At 36.6% G+C, this 24,441-nt stretch overlaps 1 protein-coding gene across 2 annotated transcripts in view; it reads left to right on the top strand.

Annotated features, from left to right (window-relative positions):
- LOC306660935 (uncharacterized protein C12orf56) overlaps positions 1-23,653 on the top strand; it is a 91,955-nt gene extending 68,302 nt beyond the window's left edge. For both annotated transcript variants that reach the window (XM_079139682.1, XM_079139681.1), the window contains exons 7-13: positions 1,782-1,888; positions 2,255-2,344; positions 7,914-8,037; positions 11,224-11,298; positions 11,558-11,632; positions 21,088-21,266; positions 22,901-23,653. In XM_079139682.1, the coding sequence (XP_078995808.1) occupies positions 1,782-1,888; positions 2,255-2,344; positions 7,914-8,037; positions 11,224-11,298; positions 11,558-11,632; positions 21,088-21,266; positions 22,901-23,027 (777 nt within the window). In that variant the 3' untranslated portion in view covers positions 23,028-23,653. The remainder of the gene's footprint in view (positions 1-1,781; positions 1,889-2,254; positions 2,345-7,913; positions 8,038-11,223; positions 11,299-11,557; positions 11,633-21,087; positions 21,267-22,900) is intronic.
- Positions 23,654-24,441: the final 788 nt, after the last annotated feature.

The raw sequence follows: 24,441 nt of genomic DNA, 5'->3' as shown, positions 1-24,441 counted from the left end.
GACTTATTTCACTGGATTATATGGTAATTCTATTTTTAGTTTTCTGAGAAACCACTGTACTGTTTCCTATCGTGTCTCACTATTTTATACATACACTAACAGTGCAGAAGTGTTCCAATTTCTCATTCTTACCAACCCTTGCTATTGTGTGTGAGTGTGTTTATAACAACCATCTGAATGAATGGGAGGTGATACCTCATTGCAGTTTTGATTTGCATTTCCCCAGTGGTTACTGATGTTGAACATCTTTTCATGTGTTTATTGACTACTTGTATGTCTTATTTGAAGAAATTATTCAGGTATAATTATGAATTATGTACAATAAAATGTACCCATATTTAAGGGTATAGCTTGAAGAGTTTTGATGAGTATATATTCATATAATACTAAACTATTCAAAGTTTGGAATATATCTATCACCCCAGAAGTCTACATTGTGTCCTTTGGTAGGCAGTTCCCTTACTCTCCTGGCTTCAGGCAACTAATGATATGCTTTCTGTCACTATTATAGATTAGTGTAGTCTGTTTTAGTATTCCTCTGACATGGAATTATTCACAATGTACTATTTTGTGCCTGTCTTCTTTTGGCATAACACTTTACAGATTCTTCCATGTTGTTATAGGTTGGGTGTGTGATATTTAGGGAGTGAAATTCATGAACCAATGAGCAGATGGGAGCTCATAATAACTGATATTTATTAAGCAATTATGATGTACTAAGCACTACTCAAGTTTTACATATACTATCTTCTTTTGTCCTAACATCGACTCTATGAGGCAAAACTATTAACCCCATTTTAGAGATGGGGTAACTGAGTTACAGGGAGCATAAGTAACTTGCCAAATATCATACAGCCAACAAGGCAGAACTAGGATATGAACTTGGAGAGTTGTGCTCCAGAGTCAAGTGTGTTAAGCTGCCTCACTGCTAATTTATCAGGCACTGGGTAAGTCCAAGCACATGGAGAGTGCCTGGAGTCCAACCTACTCCTTTTCTTTTCCCTTTCTGCACTGCCATCCTCGGCCTCTTCTCATGCCATATCACCTAAATAAGGACACACAGATACTTGTCTGAACAGTGTAATCAGAAGTCCAGGAGAAAAAAGTGAAAAACAAGAATAGAAAAGAGAAGCATTTGCACTACTTTTCTCATTAGTACCAACTCGCCTGAGTTGATGGGCCAGTGCTTATTTTCATGCTTGATTTATCTCATGAAACTAAATAAAACACAATAATATTAGTTTCTGAATTCTGAGTCAGTGTTGAGACAGAAATGGTGATCTGTATTTCCACTGTGTTACCAGAAATATTAATGTCATTTTGCACCATTTTTACAGGTTATATTTGTGCTATGTACTTGTTTTTGTGTTAGTAAATATTTTAAAACAAGAGCTTTCTTATCCATTATTTCATTATGTCCTTACAAAGGTCAAATTACTTTGAAAATGCAGGAACTATAGCAGCCCATTTCCCAAGGTAATTGAATAATTTGCCTGAGATTATACACTAACTTTTGGATGATCATCAATATTAGTGTTTGAGCCAGGCCTAAATGGCATCTCTTTGGATCACCCCCTAGTTCTTATTGTGTTCACCAGGGCAGAGGTCTCCTGGTTGTAAGTAAAACTTGTATTTTCAATTCGGATGATGTTATTATTAATGAGAAATAATGTAACTTCTTTAATCAAAATACAAATCATTTTCCATACTTTCGTGTAAGGATAGACAATTTTAACAGCTGATATCTTAATTACCATCTTCTTTCCCACTTGTTTTCACAGACCAGTGACCTTTTCTACTTCCTAGTGAACAAACTTCATGAGTACTTACCAGAGTCTAAGGATAAGAATGCACTTCAAAATAAAAGCCAAAGGGTTGATGAGCTGGTGTAAGTACCAACTAGATACTCTAATAGTTTTCCCCTACAGAGTTACTGATAAATGGAGGCACTAGACAAAATGTATGTGGTATTAATGATTAATGGTGCTGCAAGTTTTGCTTCATAAAGAATTTTAAAAATCGCATTACAGTTAGTCTAATTTCAGTGGAAGAATACACAAGAAACTGGTAACATTGGCTGTCTAAAAGGGGGGAAAATGGGTAACTGGAGGGGAATCATCATTTATTGTATCTCTTTTTTTGCCTTTGATATTTTGAATCATCAAATATTATTTATTTGAAAAAATTAAAAGAAAAATTTAAAAATCATGCAATATCCTTTCTTCTCTCTGTTTTCTTTCTCTTTGTTTTCTAGGACATGCATTGAAATTATACAGACCTTAGGACTGATGTTCAGAGAAACAGAAATTGAGTCATCACGCCTGAACACATTGGCAGCTAAGAAGTAAGGTCTTTTAGAAGACTTTGGCCCTTGTATGTTTGACTTGTTGACTGTTCTTGTTGAATGTCTTCCAAAACACACAATTCTCTAACTTCTCTGTTTAGCCCTCTTGTAAGTACATTACACTCTTTTGATTCTCTGGTTCCTTCTGTGATGATTAGATTAATTGTCACATGTTGAGTTCTCTTTGTCCCTTTGGATTATTAAGGGTACAAACATTTTCATAGCATAATTTTATCTTTTATCCTCGTCTGGTGAACTTGAAAAAGACCAAATAACCCATCAAACATTAAAAGCCAGGGACTCTCCACTAGCATTTTTTAGGGTTCATTAATATCTATAAGAGAAAAATCACATTGGAAAGACAAAAGTTATAGGGGCCACATTTATTATGTATAGTCACGTATTGCTTTAATCATGGGATTATGTGTATTTGTATAAACCTAGATGGTAGAGCGTACTACACCTAAGCTATATGAGTGCGTGTGTGTATGTGTTGTGTGTATACATATAGACATATATGTTACACATAAACATACACACATACATATGTACATTATAGCCTACTGCTCCTAGAGCCATGATGAACAAACATATTAAATCAAGCATGAGAGAAAATGATGCAATTGATGCAGTAAATGAGATGTATGAGGATGTCACTGGAGTAAACTTGTTTACTTATAAGGAGGAGTACACTCTAAAATAATGAATTTAAAGTATAGTATAGTAAATACATAAATCAATAACTGTTGTTTATTAATTTATTAATTAAATAAATTTATTAATTTAGCACATAATCAAGCATTATGCACTAAGAAAGTACAGCATGTGCTGTACTTTTAATTGCAGCACAGTAGGTTTGCAGCAGAACCACCATAAACAATGTGGGTAATGTTCTGTGTTGTTTTGATGGTTCCAGTGTCTCTAGGTGACAGGAATTTTTCAGCTTCATTATAATCTTATAGAGCAATTGTTGAATATGCTGTTTGTCATTTACCAAAACATCATTATGAGGTTCATGACAGTAATTGGTGAACTTACAGGGCTTATTTTAAGGTGTAGGATGAGCTGCTGTAATGAAGATACTCTAAAATATTTGGCCAAAAGAAGATAGAAATTTATCTTTCTCACATAACAGACTAGACAGTCAAGCTTTCCTCCACAAGGCCAGCTAGGGACCTGAGTTCCTCCCCTTTTGTTACTTTGCTGCCTCCTATTCTGCTATCTGTGTCCTCCTGGTTGAAGCCAGCTGAACTTCATGACTTCACTATACAATTGAGAAGCAGAAAGAGAAGCAGAGGACAAGCAAATTTCCTTTTTAAGCAAGGCTTATACCATTTACATTCACAGTGTATTGGTGAGAAACCAGAGAGGCTGGACAATGTATCTGTACTTGGACAGCTGTGGGCCTACTAAAATTTGAATGGTGATCAACACATCTGTTATTAAAAGAAAGAATGACAGAATACATAATGGGGGCAATTCACAATATACAAAAGGGATGTGTTTGCATGTTTTATCTTCTTGACTTTTTAAATATGTATTTATGGACTATGAATTATATCCTGGTTAAATTTCTGGTTAAAACCTGAATTTTTTTCAGGCCTCATGAATTATTTATCTAAATTCATTGTATTAGAAAATGGAGGAAGGATAAAGGAGATGGGCTCTAAAACACTTAAACCAGGGGGAAGAATAATAACTTTTAGTAATATTTTCCAGGGGTTTTATTAAAGACTTTTTAAAAGAATAAGTTTAGTGATTATAATCATAAATATTTCTTAAGTAACTTGCTACATACAAGGGAGTATAGGAATACTTTGCTCTATAGCAGGGATGGGCAAAGGTTTCTGTAATTCTGCCACTATAGCACAAAGGCAGCCCTAGGCGATACGCCAATGGATGGGCACAGGTGTGTTCTAGGAAATCTTTATTTACAGGGCTGGGGATGTATTTCAGTGACAGAGCACCTGCCTAGCATGATTGAGGCCTTGGGTTTGATCCCCAACATTGCTTAAACAAAACAAAAAATGGCTCTGTGTACAAAAACAGGCTGTGTGCTGGATTTGTTTGCAGGACATAAATTGCTGATCTCTGCTTTACAGAAAACAAAGAAAATATACTGTTATTTACTCTGCATATTTCTTTAAGCAACTGGTAGTACTGCTAATCCCCCAATCTCTAAAGTAGAGATTTAAGATTACTTTTGGTATTTCTTTGTTCTCCTACTCTAAAATTGTTGCTAAATCTTGTCTTCCTTTTTCTCTACCTTTTTTTTTTTTTTTTTTTTTTTTTTTGTCTCTACTTCTCTCTGTTGGAGTTGAAAAAATCTTCCTCATTTCTGTTGTAAAGTGTCACCTTTAATTGTTCCATTTTTAACTTGGTTTGACCATAATCAGCCCTATTATATCAATCCTCTTTCCTGACATGTCAAATTCTTTTCATGTCCTTCAATACATATATTCATTTGCTACAGTAGAGTCTGGTTGTAATACTATACTGTCAATTTTGATATGCATAGGATCAAGTCATGTTATCCATAGTAGTAATTAGCACAGTAAGTGTTTATATAACAGTAGTCTTCTGTTGTCATGTAACAAATTATTACAAGCTTAGTAACTTAAAATAACATATATTTACTACCTTATAATTTCTGTGAGTCAGGAATTTTGGCACAGGTGTCATCTGGGCTGAGGTTCTCTTCCAAGATCATCTGGATGGTTGCTGCCAGAATTTATTTCTATAGAGCTATAGAACTTGTGCAGTTTGTTGCTTGGCAGGAACATGTCTCTGAGCTCAGGAAAGGCTCAAGTTCTCTTTTAAAGGGCTCATTCATTAGAACAGGCTCACCCAGGATAGTCCTCTTTGAATTGGCTAAAAAAAGTCAATTAATTAGAGACCATAATTAAATTTGCAAAATCCCTTCACCTTTCTCATCTAATATAATCATAAGTGATTAGAAAAGCATATTCATAGGTACTGCCCAAACTTAAAAAAAAGAATTCTATACAAAATGAATACTAGGAGGTGAGAGTCCAGGAAGCCAAAGTACAATTCTGCCCTCCAAAATATCATAGACTGACTTAAGAAACTATGTTTGTCCCTAAAGTCTGTATTTTAAAGTATATTGAAATGCATTAAAAATTCATATGCTGGAAATAATACAAATTGAAGAATAAAAGTTTTAAATTGTTGGGGCTATTTTTAAGCCTGGGATGTCAATCCTGTAAGTATTTTCAGGATAAAACTACCATTTTGATTAAAATTGTTGACCTACCGGATTTTAAATTGAGTTGGCAGAGGGGTGGGTTTCAAATTAAATTCCATTTGAGCATATAAAAAGCAGTTATTCATTTTAGCATTTCCCTCTTTATTTTCATAAGTAGGGATTTTATTAGTTTCAATGCACTTTGCTTTATTCTTCTTGAAATGTGCCACATCTTTTCATATTTTAGTATTGTTAGAGTTGAACTTATGTATTATCACAGTAAGTGACCCAGAATTTGAGAGTTCCTTTCCTTAGCTTTGAAAAAAGCTGTTACTGAAAATGAAGGACTATAATTAAATATAACAATAAATGGAATGTCAATTCAAACAATATCAGGAAAAGCTTGTAATAGGAGTGTTCTGTGATTTTTGAAAGATCTTCTAAAAGTAAAACTAGCCATTTTAAATAGATTTCATAAAACTTTAGTGAATGTTCTATAGGATCTGTCCTGCTCTTTGGAGAAATATATTGATAATGAGTCTTCTTTTCCAGACATAAGAATTAGAATTTTTGAGTTGATTATAAGCTTCTTATCATAGTATGATTTAAATTATTGTAAAAAGATTAGAAATCTCAAGCATTACTAAACACAGATTATTTATTCCTTTATTCCATTATAAAAGGAATGCTTATGGTTATAGAGAATTTTTGTATAGTTTATTCTTAAATTCTGTTACTACGCCTGTCTCAAATCTACTCTGATATTGTCTTTAATTGGGCAATGGATTTTCTTTTTTGTTTTGAAATGAGATATCACTGTGCTGCCCAGACTGGTCTCAAACTCCTTGCTGGGTCCAAGTGATACTCTTGCCTCAGCCTCCTCAGTAGCTGGGACTATATGTATGTGCCACCATGTACAGCTAGGCAACTGATTTTCTAGTGGTCTGATTTCTGCTCCTGTTCAATTGTACATGGGTTATTCTTAACATTTGAAGATGGTGTTACTGGCCCAGATCCTCAGGATGTATACTTTGAATTGTGAATTTTGTCTTTATTTTCAAATAGTTGGGTACTATATATTATTCAAACATGTAGTAGCTTTTAAGTTAGTAATTCATGTAGGTTAATATACAGTATACTACATTTGAAGCAAAAGACCTGAGGTTTAATATTAGTTTTATTAACTAATAGCTAGTGGTATTCAATAAAATAGTAAAACCCTAAAATGTTCTGTTAAAAAAGGTTCTGGAGTCATAAAACTTGGAATCAAATAAGCATTTTAAGAATACTGAACATTTTTCATAATAGCCAAGATACGGAATCCACCTAAGTGTCCATTAATGGATAAAAGAAAAAAGAAAATGAGACATACATTCACAATAGAATGCTATTCAACCTTAAAATTAAGAAGTACTGTCATTTATGACAACATGGGTGAAGCTGGAGGACACTATACTGAGTGAAACAATCCAGGCACAGAAAGACAAATTCCATATGATATTCATTATTTGTAAAATCTGAAAATGTTGAATTCAAAGAAACAGAGTAGAATGGCAGTTACCAGGGTGGGGCTGGTGGAATTGGGATGTGGTCAAAGGGTGCAGCATTTCAGTTAGACAAGAGGAATAAGTTCAAGTGATCTATTGTATGACATGAGCAGCTCATAACAACTTTGTATATATTTGGAAACTGCTAGGAGTTGATTTTAAGTGTTCTCATTACAAATTTTTAAGTATGAGAGGTAATGCATAAGCTACTTAGCTTCATTCAGCTATTCCACAGTGTATACATAGTGTTTATATTTCAAAACATCATTTTGTATACTATAAACATATAATTTTATTTGTTAATTTAAAAATCAACTAAAAAAAAAGAAATGCTCTATACTATTTCTTTGTATCAAAGATATGTAGCGCATATTACCATAGTAAAGCCTCTGAGAAGTCCTGTAGTAAAAGATATCCAGTACACTAAGCTTAGTGTAACCAAGTATTTCCCACACTTCTTTTGACCACAGAATCTATTTTGATCAAAATATTTCCTGGAATTAGTAATCCATAAAAAAATCATTTGGAAAATATTATTATACTTGAAATCACCAGAGTCTCCCTTAAATCTAGATTTGGTAAATTTTTTAAGCTATTTGAACTTCTAGAAGTAGACTTGCTCTGGGCCAACCCCCAGCCCCCCAAGAAATTGCATTTTTATTTAAATTTCTTATTTCATAATAAATATTTCTTATTTTTAGACATTTGCATGTCCAAGGGTCCAAAAGTTTAATTGAGATGTGTCTGCAAGCTTGGTTTCACTGTTTTTCTTTTTAAAACTTTATTCATTAACTGCCTTTTATGTTTATTTTTTCAGGGGAACACTATTTAATCTCTTGGTAATTTTAATTAGCAAGCCTCAGATTCCAAAATCTTGTCCTGTATTTGATATCCAATTGGTGGCTGATTCAACTTTAGCTGAAATGTCTTTTGATGCTAAGGTGAGATGAGAATTTTGGGGGCATACTAATTATTTAGGGAATGTGGTTTCTTGTCTTTTTTTAAAAAAATTTTTTTAGCTGTAGATGGACACAATACTTTATTTCATTCATTTATTTTTATTTTAAATATATAAAATATATTTTTATATTTATTTTTATGCTGAGGATCGAACCCAGTGCCTCCCATGTGCAAGGCAAGCACTCTACCACTGAGCCATATCCCCAGTCCTATTTTGTATTTTACCTAGAGACAGTGTCTACTGAGTTGCTTAGCACCTCACCATTGCTGAGTCTGGCTTTGAACTCACAATCCTCCTGTCTCAGCCTCCTGAGCCGCTGGGAGTACAGGCGTGCGCTATCGCACCTGCGGCTTCTTGTCTTTTAACGTGGACCATGACACTGTAGAATATATTTACATATTTAAATCAAAGAATAGATATTTTGTTATTAATGTAAAAACATAACTATTGTCATTATTAATATGCCATTTTATTTGTTTTAAGGTATGTATACTAAGGAAAATAATTAGCTTTCTTTAAAACTTACATAATATGCTTATGTGTTTCTATGTACAATATTGATATGCATGAATTCCATTTTTGTCCATTTCTTTGCCTATATGAGTAGTGAGAATTGCTTATTTTCCTAAGGTTGTAATAAAACATTGGAAATATCAAATTGAGTGTAAACTTTGTATTTTGAGAGAATAAATCAGTTTATTATTAATTTATTTTAAGCCAAGTCAACATAGAAAAAATTTGCAAAGGATGTACATGATTTGATAGTTCATAAACATACAGTTGAAATTATGTTTTAGAAAATTCATTTACTCATTCACTCAGTATATATTTATTGGCATCTGTTATGAGCAAATAGCATGCTAGGAAGGGGGTCCAAACAGTAAGCAAAACACACAATCTCTACTTTCACTAGTTTACAAACTGATGAGAGGGACAAATATTAATCAAATATTCCCAGAAATATATAATTACAAACTGTGTATGGAGTATCTGCAATACACTTTCAATGACGGAATATTAAAGAGTGAATCAGAAGCAAGACTCAGGCAGGGTGGTTAAGATGCTAGTGCAGTTTCTTTAACCATTCATCTGTTGAAGGGCATCTAGGTTGGTTCCACAATCTGGCTATTGTGAATTGAGCTGCTATAAACATTGATGTGGTTGTTTTACTGTAGTATGCTAATTTTAAGTCCTTTGGGTATAAATGGAGGAGTGGGATAACTGGGTCAAAAGGTGGGTCCATTCCAAGTTTTCTGAGGAATCTCTACACTGCTTTCCAGAGTAGCTGCACCAATTTGCATCTCCACCAGCAATATGAGTGTGCCTTTTCCCCCACATCCACGCCAACATCTATTATTGTTTGCATTCTTGATAATAATCATTCTAATTAGAGTAAGATGAAATCTTAGAGTTGTTTTAATTTGCATTTCTCTAATTACTAGACATGTTGAACACTTTTTCATAAATTTATTAATTGCCAGTATGTCTTCTAAAGTGTCTGTCCAGTACCTCGGCCCGTTTATTGATTGGGTTATTTCAACAGATGAATGGATAAAGAAACTGTGGTATATATACACAATAGAATATTATTCTTTATTCGACCATAAAAAATAATAATATTATGGCATTTGCAGATAAATGGATGGATTTGGAGAATATCATGCTAAGTGAAATAAGCCAATCCCAAAAAATCAAAGGCCGAATGTTTTCCCTGATAAGTGGATGATGATACATAATGGGGGTGGTGGGATGGGGGGGTGAGAGAAGAATGGAGGAACTTTAGATTATGTAGAGGGAAATGAGGGGGGTATGAAAAATGGCAGAATGAAACAGATAACATTACCCTATGTACACGTATGATTACATGAATGGTATGAATCTACATCGTGCACAATTATAGAAACAAAATGATGTACCCCATTTGTGTACGATGAATCAAAATGCAGTCTGTAAAAAATAAAAAATAAAAAAAGAGATGCTAGTGCAGTAGTTGAGATGAGGGAGGAATGACATAGCCTGGAAGGAAGTCTTCTCTGACCCCTAGAAGAGAGTAGCCCTCCTCTTCAGAGCTCTCATAGCTTCCTGTACTTTTCTTTCATAGCCTTGGACTCAGTTTTTAACTATGCATTTATTTGATTGTTAGATTGATGTCAGTTTGTAAACTAGATTATATATTCCATGATGGCAAGGACCATGTCTGTTGTTCTTCATTGTATCCCCAACACCTACCACAGTGTCTGAAGCATATTTGTTGAATAAATAAATTAAGAAAAGAAGAGAGATGGTAATTGTAAAGAGAATAGATTCCAGAAATTTTTAAGAAAATGAGTAGGTAAGTTGATGTAAAAATAAAGTATAAAGATTAGAAGATGACTTAGACTGTGGCCTGAGAGTCAGATAAGAATTACAGTAAGAGAAGTAGACTCACAGAGAACACTGAGCATGGTTTTGGGTTTAACTTGATAAGCCAGTGGTATTTCTATATGAAAATATCTTGTGGGCAGAATAGAAGGGTCTGGATTTCAGGTTTTCAGACTTTTTGATCTGTTGCACCTGGGCTATTCATGTGTCCATCAGGGGATAATGTAAAGCTTTGTTCCAAGATATAAGAGGGAGGGAGATTTCAAACTAGAGTTCTCCCCTGCAAAGAATGTGTTCGGAAGCATTTCTCATGCTTCAAGTGGCCTATGTGCCAGAAGACAACCTCCCCAACTTCCTGGGGTTTTGGAGAGCAACAAAATGACCTTAATGTGCATTTACCCGTACTACAGATGGGATCATAGTTTGAGTTGGGTGTAAATCTAAATAAATTTCTTAGAGAATCTCCCACTTCAATTCTGGGAAGCATTTTCTTGAAAGGAAATAAGGTTATTGAAGTGACTGATTTTGTAAACTGGTGCACAATTATTTTTTGTGTTAGTATTCTGTGGATCATTGTATCTTCTTTCCCTGATCTGCTTTTTGGGCCATTATTAAACTTATAGTCTCTTTATTAGAGCCACTTTCTTGAGAATGATTGAATCAAATGGAACAAGAAAATGCATTGCACTAATTAAACTCCTGGTTAATAAGAAACAGTTTTATAAGTATCTAAAGGGAACCAAGAGGAATTACTATTTTCTGGCTCAGCCTATAATAATATATTGATTATTTTTGAAAATTGTAGTTACAGAAGCTTATCCTGGAATACACAGATACAGCAACAGCACTTTTATATGAGATACTTCTTGTCTTTCAGCAGGTACACATTTATTTTTATTATATATTTTCATTATTATACATATTATGGTTACTATTATGTCCAAAATGCCTATACTAGAGATGGTCTCCAAAACTGGTTGAATTACACATGATACTACCTTTGCTCTTAAGTGCTTATCTACCTTATTTAACAAATACTGATTTTAAAGATTCGATTAATCAGGATAAAAATATATTAGAGAATAAGTATCCTTTTATATATAATCTGAACTTCATAACTTATTTCTTTGAGTTTTTAGGGAAACCTTGGATTGGGATCTACAAAGTTTGCTATTAGCTGGATGATGTCCTTTCTACAAAGTTGTCCTCCAATAGTAAGTACCTAGAAGTAAAACAAAAATCACTGTTCAGGTCTAACTAAACAGAAGCTACTGTGTTTGATCAATTAAACACAAATTTTCTCTGTGATGTGATCAAGCTTATAAAACTAGATATAAATTTGACAATTTTATTATTTAATTAAAATAAAATGTCTTTACATTTGAGACCTGAGCTTTTAAGGCACTGAAATGATATCTTAAAGATGATTTTTGTTTTGTGAAGAACTCTTAAAATAAACATAGGATATTATAATTAAGTAAAAAAGATTAACCCTCACCTTAAACATCAAATATGGAGATCCAGCAGGCCATATAGCCCATCTTGTAGAGTGCCTGCCTCTCATGCTGGAGGCCCGGGTTCGAGCCCCAGCTCTCTGGGATTGTGGAAATAACAAACAAATACGGAGACCCAAGATAGCGGACTAGAGGGAGGCTGCGTTCCTTGTCACTCCATAACTCCGGTTTCAAGCAGAGGATATCTGTTTCTTGGTGAGGCAGTTTTTGCTGCTTATTGATCCCTGCTGTTTACCCCATTTGTCTACTGTGATCAGCTGCAGTATGCCAGCATATGGACGCCTTTTTTGAGTGCAGATTGCTCACTGTCAGGCGCCAATCATCCGCCATTTGCCTGCCTCTTGCCTGTCCATAGCCTGTCTTACACCTATCCACTACCCACCACACGAAGTTCACCTCCCGATCGTCTGAAGACAGTCAGAGAACTGATTGCTGACCGCCAGTGGAGTGCCAGCTGCCTGCTGTTGCCTGGAAGTTCACAGTGACAATACCTGCAGGTTTGATTACATGTGGCTGCCGCCATTTTGAGACAACAGCCAGGCCCTGTAGGACCACTGGCCAGACTGACTGAGCCCGGTCTCCAGGATCCCTCAGCCCGACCAATCACTCCCTGCCTCCGGGGCCCTCACATCGACTGCTCCCTGCTGCCAGGACCCCCAGACCAACTGACTGTGCCTTATCACCCGGACCCCAGACCGACTGATTCCACCTGGTTCCAGGATCCCACAACCACACCAAACACACCTGACCTCCAGGACCCCTGCCTGACCAACCGCACCCTGCCTCCAGGACCTCCAGCTGACCACGTCCACTCCCCAAGCTGCAGCTCCCCATTTGCCAACACATTTGGAAGCCAGAGTGGCCACCTTGGATAATCCTGGAAGCCGTAGCTCCGATCTTTAGGTAGGGCAAATCCCATCCTGAGGTGCCTGCTGGAGACTTGAAGCTCATTGTCAGGTACCTCTCATGCATCAGGCTACTGAAGACCGGAAGGTTTGAATACTATACGACTGATATACTGTAGATTTTCTTTTTTCTCCTTATGGAACAATTTTAAGTTTTTATTTCTTTACTTTTTTTGCTCTTTTTTCCTTTTGTTTATCTGTTCCCTCTGAGTCTCTTTCTCCCTTTTTGCGTGCTAACATCCAATCAATTTCTTTTGATTACACTCTCACGCTTTCTATTATCTAGAACTTCTGTATATTCTTTTCTTATCCCATTAACAGCTACATCCTACATCCCTCTGCATCCTCTTTGTCCTCTATTAGAAACTGCAGACCTTATTGCAAATCTGTTTGTTATACTGAAGATAATATTCGAACTCATTCTGTTTATTATGACAATTTTGTTATTGTCCTCATAGGGGTTATTTGGTCTAGGATTGCATAGTGTCTGAATTGGGAACTGCTAATATTGATCTCCCCTTAAAGAAAAGGTTTTGGAAACCTATAGGGCCACTCTAAGCCTATAGGGGGAAATCTGCAATACCCCAGATCTGCACTGCTAGAGGGGAAGATACATGAACAACATGAAAAAACAAGGGAAGAAAATGATCCAAACAAAACTAGATTCTATATTAATAGAATCCAATGACAGTATGGTAGAAGAAATGTCAGAAAAGGACTTCAGATTATATGTGATTAAGATGATTTGTGAAGAAAAGAATGAGATAAGAGAGCAAATGCAGGCAATGAATGATAATACCAATAAGCAGTTGAAAGACCAACTGCAGGAAGCAAAAGATCATTTCAACAAAGAGATAGAGATTCTCAAAAAAACCAAACGGAAATCCTTGAAATGAAGGAAACAATAAACCAAATAAAAATCTCAATGGAAAGCATCACCAAAAGACTATACCACTTGGAAGATGGAACCTCAGACAATGAAGACAAAATATTGAATCTTGAAAATACAGTTGCCCAAACAGAGAAGATGGTAAGAAATCATGAACAGAATCTCCAAGAACTATGGGACATCATGAAAAGACCAAATTTAAGAATTATTGGGATTGAGGAAGGCACAGGGATACAAACCAAAGGAATGAACAACCTATTCAATGAAATAATATCAGAAAATTTCCCAAACCTGAAGAATGAAATGGAAAATCAAATACAGAACACCTTACAGAACACCAAATGCACAAAATCACAACAGATCCACACCAAGGCACATTAATAATGAAAATGCCTAACATTCAAAATAAAGATAGGATTTTGAAGGCCACGAGAGAGAAGCATCAGATTACATATAGGGGGAAACCAATACGGATAGCAGCAGACTTCTCAACCCAGACTCTAAAAGCTAGAAGGGCCTGGACCAACATATTTCAAGCTCTGAAAGAACATGGTTACCAACCAAGAATCCTATATCCAGCAAAACTAACCTTCAGATTTGAAGATGAAATAAAATCCTTCCATGATAAACAAAAGTTAAAAGAATTTACAAATAGAAAGCCTGTGCTACAGAATGTTCTCAACAAAATATTCCATGAGGAGGAAATGAAAAACAACAACGTAGGTCAGCAAAGGGAGGAACTACCTTAGAGAAAAACCACTCAAAGGAGAAACCAAGCCAAGTTAAAAACCAAAAATAAGCCCAAATGACTGGGAATACAAATCATATCTCAATAATAACCCTGAACGTTAATGGCCTAAACTCATCAATCAGAAGACATAGACTGGCAGAATGGATTAAAAAGAAAGACCTAACAATTATGCTGCCTGCAAGAGACTCATCTCATAGAAAAAGACATCCACAGACTAAAGGTGAAAGGATGGGAAAAAACCTACCACACACATGGACTCAGTAAAAAAGCAGGGGTTTCCATCCTTATATCAGATAAAGTGGACTTCAAGCCAAAGTTAGTCAGAAGGGATAAAGAAGGACATATCATACTGCTTAAGCGAACCATAAATTAGGAAGACATAATGATAGTAAATATTTATGCCCCAAACAATGGTGCATCCCTATACATCAAACAAATCCTTCTCAATTTCAGGAATAAAATAGGCCACAACACAATAGTTCTGGGTGACTTTAAGACACTGCTGTCACCACTAGATAGATCTTCCAAACAAAAACCAACCAAAGAAACCATAGAACTCAATAACACAATCAATAACCTAGACTTAATAGACATATATAGAATATTCCATCCATCAATGAGTGGATTCACTTTCTTCTCAGCAGCACATGGAATCTTCTCAAAAATAGACCATATGTTATGCCACAAAGCAGCCCTTAGGAAATGCAAAAAATAGAGATACTGCCTTGTGTTCTATAATATCATAATGGACCAAGAGTAGAAATCAATGACAAAATAAAAAAGAGAAATTACTCCAACACCTGGAGACTAAATAATATATTGAGTGAAACATGGATACAGGAAAACATCGGGGAGGAGATAAAAAATTCTTAGAGGTCAATGAGAACGATGATACAACATATCAAAATATCCAGGACACTATGAAAGTAGTACTAAGAGGAAAATTCATTGCATGGAGCGCATTCCAGAAAAGAATGAAAAGTCAACAACTAAATGACCTAACATTACAGCTCAAAGCCCTAGAAAAAGAAGAACAGAATAACAGCAAAAGTAGTAGAAGACAGGAAATAATTAAAATCAGAGCTGAAATCAATGAAATTGAAACAAAAGAAACAATTGAAAAAATTGACAAAACAAAAAGTTTGTTCTTTGAAAAAGTAAACAAAATGGACAAACCCTTAGCCACACTAACAAAGAGGAGAGAGAAAAATTACTAAAATTCGTGATGAAAAAGGAAATATCACGACAGACACCACTGAGATACATAACGTGAGAAGCTACTTTGAAAATCTGTATTCAACAAAATAGAAAGTACCAAAGACATTGACAAATTTCTAGAGACATATGCTCCTCCCAAACTGAACCAGGAGGACATACACAATTTAAACAGATCAATATCAAGCAATGAAATAGAAGAAGCCATTAAAAACCTACCATCCAAGAAAAGCCCAGGATGGATTCTCAGCTGAGTTCTACAAGACTTTCAAAGATGAACTCATTCCAATACTTCTCAAAGTATTCCAGGAAATAGAAAAGGAGGGTACCCTACCAAACTCATTCTATGAAGCTAATATCACCCTCATACCCAAACCAGGCAAAGATACATCAAGGAAAGAAAATGTTAGACCGATATCCTTGATGAATATAGATGCAAAGATCCTTAACAAAATATTGGCAAACGGTATCCAAAAACATATTAAGAAAATTGTGTACCACGATCAAGTGGGGTTCATTCCTGGAATGCAAGGATGGTTTAACATCTGTAAATCAATAAACGTAATCCATCATGTCAATAGACTTAAGGATAAGAATCATATGGTTATTTCAATTGATGCAGAAAAAGCAGTTCGACAAAATACAACACCCCTTCATGCTCAAAACAGTAGAAAAAATAGGGATAGTAGGAACATACCTGAATGTTGTAAAGGCTATTTATGCTAAGCCCATGGCCAACATCATTCTTTTTTTTAAATATTTTTATTAGTTGTTGATGGACCTTGTGTAAATTTTACTTATTTATTTACATGCGGTGCTGAGAATTGAACCCAGTACCTCACACATACTAGGCAAGTGGTCTGCCACTGAGCCACAACCCCAGCCCCCAACATCATTCTTAATGGAGAAAAACTGAAACCATTCCCTTTAAAAACAGGAACAAGACAGGGATGTCCTCTTTCACCACTTCTATTCAACATTGTCCTAGAAACTAGCCAGAGCAATTAGACAGACTAAAGAAATTAAAGGGATACGAATAGGAAAAGAGGAACTTAAGCTGTCACTATTTGCTGATGACATGATTCTATATTTAGAGGATCCAAAAACCTCCTCCAGAAAACTTCTAGACCTCATCAATGAATTCAGCAGAATAGCAGGCTATAAAATCAACATGCATAAATCTAAAGCATTTTCATACACAAGCCATGAAACATCTGAAAGGGAAATGAGGAAAACAACTCCATTTGCAATAGCCTCAAAAAAAAAAAAAAATACTTTGGAATCAATCTAACCAAAGAGGTAAAAGATCTCTACAATGAAAACTACAAAACATTGAAGAAAGAAATTGAGGAAGACCTTAGAAGATGGAAAGATCTCCCATGTTCTTGGATAGGCAGAACTAATATTGTCAAAATGGCCATACTACCAAAAGTGCTATACAGATTCAATGCAATTCCAATTAAAATCCCAATGATGTACCTCACAGAAATAGAGCAAGCAATCATGAAATTCATCTGGAAGAATAAGAAACCCAGAATAGCTAAAGCAATCCTCAGCAGGAAGAATGAAACGGGGGGCATTGCAATACCAGAACTTCAACTATACTACAAAGCAATAGTAACAAAAACAGCATGGTATTGGCACCAAGATAGACAGGTAGATCAATGGTACAGAATAGAGGACACGGACACAAACCCAAATAAATACAATTTTCTCATACTAGACAAAGGTGCCAAAAATATGCAATGGAGAAAAAGATAGCTTCTTCAACAAATGGTGCTGGGAAAACTGGAAATCCATATGCAGCAGAATGAAAGTAAACCCCTCTCTCTCACCCTGCACAAAACTCAACTCAAAATGGACCATGGACCTCGGAATCAGACCAGAGACCCTGCATCTTAAAGAAGAAAAAGTAGGTCCAAATCTTCAACTTGTTGGCTTAGGATCAGACTTCCTTAACAGGACTCCCATAGCACAAGAAATAAAAGCAAGAATCAATAGCTGGGATAGATTCAAACTAAAAAGCTTCTCTCAGCAAAGGAAACTATCAGCAATGTGAAAAGAGAACCTAGAGAGTGGGAGAATATCTTTGCCACTCATACTTCAGATAAAGCACTAATTTCCAGAATATGTAAAGAACTCAAAAAACTCTACCAAGAATACAAATAACCCAATCAACAAATGGGCTAAGGAAATGAACAGACACTTCACAGAAGAAGATGTACAAGCAATCAACAGATATATGAAAAAATGTTCAACATCTCTAGTAATAAGAGAAATGCAAATCAGAACTACCCTAAGATTCCATCTCACCCCAATTAGAATGGCGATTATCAAGAATATAAGCAACAATAGGTGTTGGCGAGGATGTGGGGGAAAAGGTACATTCACACATTGCTGGTGGGGTTGCAAATTAGTGTGGAGATTCTTCAGAAAGCTTGGACTGGAACCACCATTTGATCCAGCTATCCCACTCCTCAGCCTATACCCAAAGGACTTAAAATCAGCATACTACAGAGATACAGCCACATCAATGTTCATAGCTACTCAATTCACAATAGCCAGATTGTGGAACCAACCTAGATGTCCTTCAATTGATGAATGGATAAAGAAAGTGATATATATATATATATATATATATATATATATATATATATAAACAATCAACATATATATATATATGCACACACATACACACAATGGAATATTACTCAGCTATAAAGAATAATAAAATTATGGCATTTGCAGACAAATGGATGAAATTGGAGAATATCATGCTAAGTGAGATAAGCCAATCTCAAAAAACCAAAGGACAGGGCTGGGGAGATAGTTCATTCGGTAGAGTGCTTGCCTTGCAAGCACAAAGCCCTGGGTTCGATCCTCAGCACCGCAAAAACAAACAAACAAAAACAAAAACAAAACCAAGGGACGAATGATCTCGCTGATAAGCGGATGATGACACATAATGCAGGGTGGGAGGAGGGCAAGAATGGAGGAAGGAAATCATCTGTGCACTTTGTGCGAGCATTCACCATCCTGGCCCTACATTCCCAAATAAATGGTTTAACTTTGTCTTCCCACTAGATTACAGCCAGAGGGAGCTATTTACAATAAAAATCTGATTGTTATTCCTTGCTTTAAATATCTCAGCAGTTTTTCCTTGAATTAAGCTAGAGTTCTTAAAATGGCCTTCACGGCCCTGAGAGCTCTGGCTGTACAGCCTCATCTGGTCTCTCATTCGCTCAGCTATGTGGGGCTCTTATTCATTGCCCACCTGCTTCCACCACTGACTATCACAGGACCTATCTGTTACCTCTGTATCTGGCTTAGTCTACTTTGTGTGGCTATAAGAAACTAACACAGACTGGGTAATTTATAAAGAACAGATATTTATTTCACTCATGGTTCTGCAGGCTAGAAAGGTCAAGATTGAGGGGCTACATGTGGTGAGGGCTTCTTGCTATATCGTCCCATGGCTGAAGGGAGGGGCAAGAGAGTACATGTGGGACAGAGGGGTGAACTCACTTTAGTATCAAATTCACTCTTGCAATATCAAACTTACTCCAGTGCGCATCGCTGTAGATAACAACATTCATCCATCTCACAACACTGCTGAATTAGGGATTAAGTCTCTAACATGAACACCGGGGCACAGATTCAAACCACAGCAGTATTGCTGTCTGCAGCGCTCATCCCTCCTTTCCCACCTAGTTTACATCTTCTCATCTTTCAGGCCTCACTGGCACTTCCTGTAGTAAAGCAGTGAAGCAGCGAATGATTCTCTGACCCCCTGACTAGGTTAGGCTTCCCCTACATAGGCACACACAGTGCACAGCAGGGTCATCTTCATATGAATTGTCAATGCTGCAGATTATATTTGTGCTATCATATGGTTCTGCCCTGTGATAGCCATTAGTGGCACATCCTGGCTCTCTCTCCTAGGCACATGGTATGATTCTACTTCCCTTACCACTTGAAATTAGGTGGGTCTCTGTTCTTGCTTTGGCAAATAAAATGTGAGCCCGGGTAGCCTGACACTTCTGGGCAGAAACTGTAAGAGCCAGTGCATTCTTCCCTCCATTCTTTTTCCTTCTGGCATGGTGATTGTCAATGTTCCATGTGGTGACTGCTCCACCAGCTGATGACCCTGAGTAACTACAATGAACAGGGCGCCTAACAACTCAAGAGGGACACACAGTGTAAACAAGCAATTAACCTTTGCTGTTTTATGCAAAGCATTGGTAGTTCTGGAGGTTTGTTACCATAGCATTACCTATTCCATCATTACTGATACAATGTCTTTCTCAATAGATTTCAAGTGTCACAAGGGTGGAAGCTGTATCTGTTGTGTTAGGTACATAATAAATGTTGAATAAAGTATCTACTTCATTAATAATAAAGTCTCTAGCCCTTAATCTATTCTCACTTCCCAAGCTTAATTTTCCTTTATTCATTCATGCATACATACACTAAATTGGAAATTTCTTCAAAAGCAAATATTCCAAACTAAATTTTCATTGCTACTAGAGGACTTAACATGAGGCAATTGTTCTCTTTCCATATATGATCATGCTTCTGGGGACCAAGAGTGTTCCCTGCTTTGAGCTGTTTTTCCACAGCAATGTTGAATCTGTCCCGTGGAATCTAGATTCTCTTGTCAGATTCCTACGACATATGTTTAAAAAAGCTGGCTGTGGCCAGACACTTGTAAGTGGAACAACAAACTACCTTATACAAAGACTGAGCCCCTGATCTTGGCTCCTGCAGCAGTGCACAGAACCCAACCAATTTTAGGTCCACTTAGGGATGCCATAATTTTTACTGTTAACAACAGAAGCCCATATGTGCAAGACGCATGACCCCTAATTGTGCAGTGGTTGTAGGCCCTGTCATCTGAACTGAGGGGTGAAAATATGGATCTGCAGGATTCCAAACAATAGGGAGACTCCTTTATCAGCCTTTAGAGCTGGTTCCCCAAAGGAATTGAGCTGAGTACAAGATCAGTCTGTAATCATGAAGCACATCAGAATGAAGGGTGGCAAAAGGCAAAGAATCACTAACATCATTGAAAGCATTGATATTAACTCAATTCTAAACAGCATGAGCAGCAACAGTCCATCTGAGAGAAATCCGCAAGCAGAGAGACTCAGGATTATCAAATGCACCACCTCCATATTAGTCAGCTCTGATTATCTTACTCAGTTAAAACAAAGCATTGAAGAAATTCAAAACTTATGATTTGGGGCTGAGTACCATTTCAGTGAGAAATAGTGCAGAGGCATTGGTGCAAGGGTGGTGAGGGCTTCTACCTAGATTTGAACATGACACTTTAGCTGAAATAGGGGCTCTTGTAGGTTGTGTGTGACTTACACGTAAGTGCATTTTCCTTGTCCAGGTTACCTTTGTGGCTGGTATTGTGAAGCAAGTAGTGAAGGGGCTTTCAGTTTCATTGCAGCTGCTGAGTCCTTGTCAAGCAGTTCTGTTGTATCAGCAGTTTTACATTCTGAAGAGCTGCCTACAGTACAGCAAGACCCTAGCTGAGTATATCAGGAATGACTACAGTGAAGAATTCAGGTAAGAAAAAAAAAAAAAAAATCTGCATCTAATCTGCAATATGACCACTTTTTTAAAAAAAATTTTCTTATAGACCTGCAACATGGCCCAGTATGTAGGTCTTTAATAATATTGCCCTTTGATCAGAGGAAAGGATGGATTTGGGGGAATTCTAAGAACCATTGCTATTCAAAATATATTCCATGTCAGAAATTACTAGTGAAACATCAAACTCTTTTTGAAGGACTCTTTCTCACCCATTGTCTTTCTTGCAGCTGGCATCTCACAGAAGTAGTAATGATTGTAACCTGCTGTGAGTAATTAGGAGTAACACACCCTAAGGAAGAGAATGGTAAATTATGGACTGTGAATTCAATTGAGTCACTGGAAAAAATCAATAGATAATGGAGGAACAATTAATGAACACTGTTAATGAGTTTTTGGTTTCATTTAACCTTCTCTTACTCTTAGTACCAGAACAGTAAGAAAGAGCAGTAACTAGCACTGGTTTCATCAGCAAGCCTGTTCTCTTGCACCTCAGGGGTTCCACTTCTATTCATAGGCTGGCAAAGCCAAGCATACTTAGTTGTGCAGCCTGCATTAGCACCTATGAAGGAAAAAATCTGGGTTGTGTCTGCCTTAAGATGAAAGGGTGCAGCTGGCATTGCTTTGTTCCTGGTTTGGATGGAGACATAGAAGGCTGTGGAGACATCCATTCTGGTCTTAGATTGGCTTCAAAAAAATTTGGCCCTTTTGGTAAAGTCTGTTTTTCCTCCACGTGGTAGTACACCATAGGGTTCATTATAGCTTCCGTAAAAAGAATTCATTTGACTCTGGGTTTGTTCAACAACCCAGTTCTCACCCCCTACTCCTGTCTCCTCACATCTTTTTCCTTTTCATTAAGAAATATTCGCATAGCATAAAATTCACCATTTTTGTCCACTGGCTTCTTAATACATTCCACAGTGTTTTGCAACCATCACTATTACTGAATTCAGGCTTGTGATCCTTGTTTTAAGCTAGGATTTTTCAACTTGTTCTGCATTAGAATCTCCTTAGTAACCATTACTGTTACTCAGGTCTGGTCTCCCATGTAGAAAGTCTGTTTCAATTTTCTGGGCTTGGGCGTGAGCACTGACATTTTAAAAAGCTCTCCAGGTGATCCTAATGTGCTCTTGGGGTCGACAGCCATTCTTGTTAGCCATCCCAGGGGAGACCTTCTCACTTTCGACTCTTTCACAGCTTTCCTATACTGAGGTTGTGGAATAAGCCCTCTTTTTTTTCTTGACTTTGCCCTAGCAGTCTCCACAGCTTGGCACTTTGATTTCAACTCCCCATTGCACATTGCCTGAGAAACCAAGAAGCAGGTGCCTCAACTCGTCCTCTGGCTTCCTTATTCATCCTTTGATGACTGATACATTATTAATGAAATTAATTTCCTTTGCTAAAGTAAAGTGTTTCAGTAAGTTGAAAGGCACGCGTATCAGAGGTTTTCTAGGTCACAAATGGGGCAGGTTGGGGGCCTTTAAATGTTGACTGAATCTTGAGGCTCAGATGCACACACCCACAACCTGGCACCACCTGGAATGAATGTGACCATTAAGAAAATTCATGTTCTTAAAGTTCTCTATTTTGTTTCTTTCTGTGATTTGCAGGTACTTCATTCATATGCCAGCCTTGGAAAAGAGGCTCCCATTGTGTTACCCTATTACTCAGCCAACCACTCAACTTTTTCATGAAGTTCTGAAATTGGTTGAAAAGAAACAATGTGTAAAATGTTGATAAGAATATAAAATATTAATTGGGAGTGGATATCTATGAGAAACATTTTTATTTATTTATTTCATCTTACTATTCTTGAGCCCCCTAAACAAAGATTTTATCTAAAAGTTATATCAATACCTAAGAGGTCCTGAGGTTTATGTTAGAAAAATAAGATAAAAAACTAAAAATTGTCCGCACCCACTCTGACATAAATAAAATGGTTCTTAAAACTAGTGTTTCTCCAAAAAGAGAAGTTTCTGAAGACATGAAAAACTACAAAGGGAACAGAAGCTCAGGGAGAATAATTGGTGTGGAGCCATTGAAATATATAATGAAAAACTGTACAGAGTATAAACTACAGAGTGGTCATTAGAGAAATGTTGAGCAATAGGATGACACCCTCCTTTTCCACCTGTAAAAACTAGTGGCAAAAGTATTTTTGGAAGAATGAGCAGGAGAACACAGGCACAGCTGCACAGAATATAAGTCCCTCATTTGTCAAGGGTAAAGAAGCATGGACTTTCTTTAATAAAACCAAATGCATTCTGCCACTCTACTTTAGGTACGTTGGGTGAATCTGAGCAGTCCCATAGAGTGTCTGTGAAGAGAAATTATCCATGAGCAATAATGGCTCTCCCACAACCAATTTTTTTTTTATTGTAAACAAATGGGATACATGCTGTTTCTCTGTATATGGCGTAAAGGCATACCATTTGTGTAATCATAAATTTACATAGAGTAATGTTGTTTGATTCATTCTGTTATTTCCCACAACCATTTTTAAAAAGGTCTTTGTTATTCTTTTTTTGTGGTGCTGGGGATTGATCCCAGGGCCTTGTGCATGCAAGGCAAACACACTGCCAACTGAGCTATGTCCCCAGCCCTCTTTAGTATTCTTATGGCTGTAAACTAATCCAACAAATACTTAACTTTGGTGTCATTGTGAGCTATGGAATTTTGACTTCTAAGAACTTAGGAACTGGGCTCTCCACTGAATTTATCGTGATTTGAGGAAGGATTAGAGACAAATTCAGCTCCAAAGAAAGAGTTCCCAGCTGGGTGTGGTAGTGCTTGCCTGTAATCCCAGTAGTTTGAGAGGCTGACGCAGGAGGATCACTAGTTCAAGGCCAGCCTCAGCAATTTAGCAAGTCCCAAAGCAACTTAGTGAGACTCTTATCTCAAAATAAAATAAATAAATAAATAAAGTGCTAGGGATATTGCTCAGTGATTAAGCAACCCTGGGATCAATCCCTGGCACCAAAAATAAATAAATAAATAAACAAATAAACAAATAAACAAATAAATAAATAAATAAAAAGAGCCAGGCGCAGTAGCTCTCACTTGTAATCCCAGTAGCTCAGGAGGCTGAGGCAGGAGGATTTTGAATTCAAAGCCAGCCTCAGCAACTTGGTAAGGCACTAAGCAACTCTGT

Source organism: Sciurus vulgaris (genome assembly GCF_902686455.1).
Source record: "Sciurus vulgaris genome assembly, chromosome: 5".
In the NCBI taxonomy this organism is placed as follows: Eukaryota; Metazoa; Chordata; class Mammalia; order Rodentia; family Sciuridae; genus Sciurus; species Sciurus vulgaris.
The sequence above is the reverse complement of the archived record's forward strand: the minus strand, read 5'-3'. Positions and strand labels throughout refer to the sequence as shown.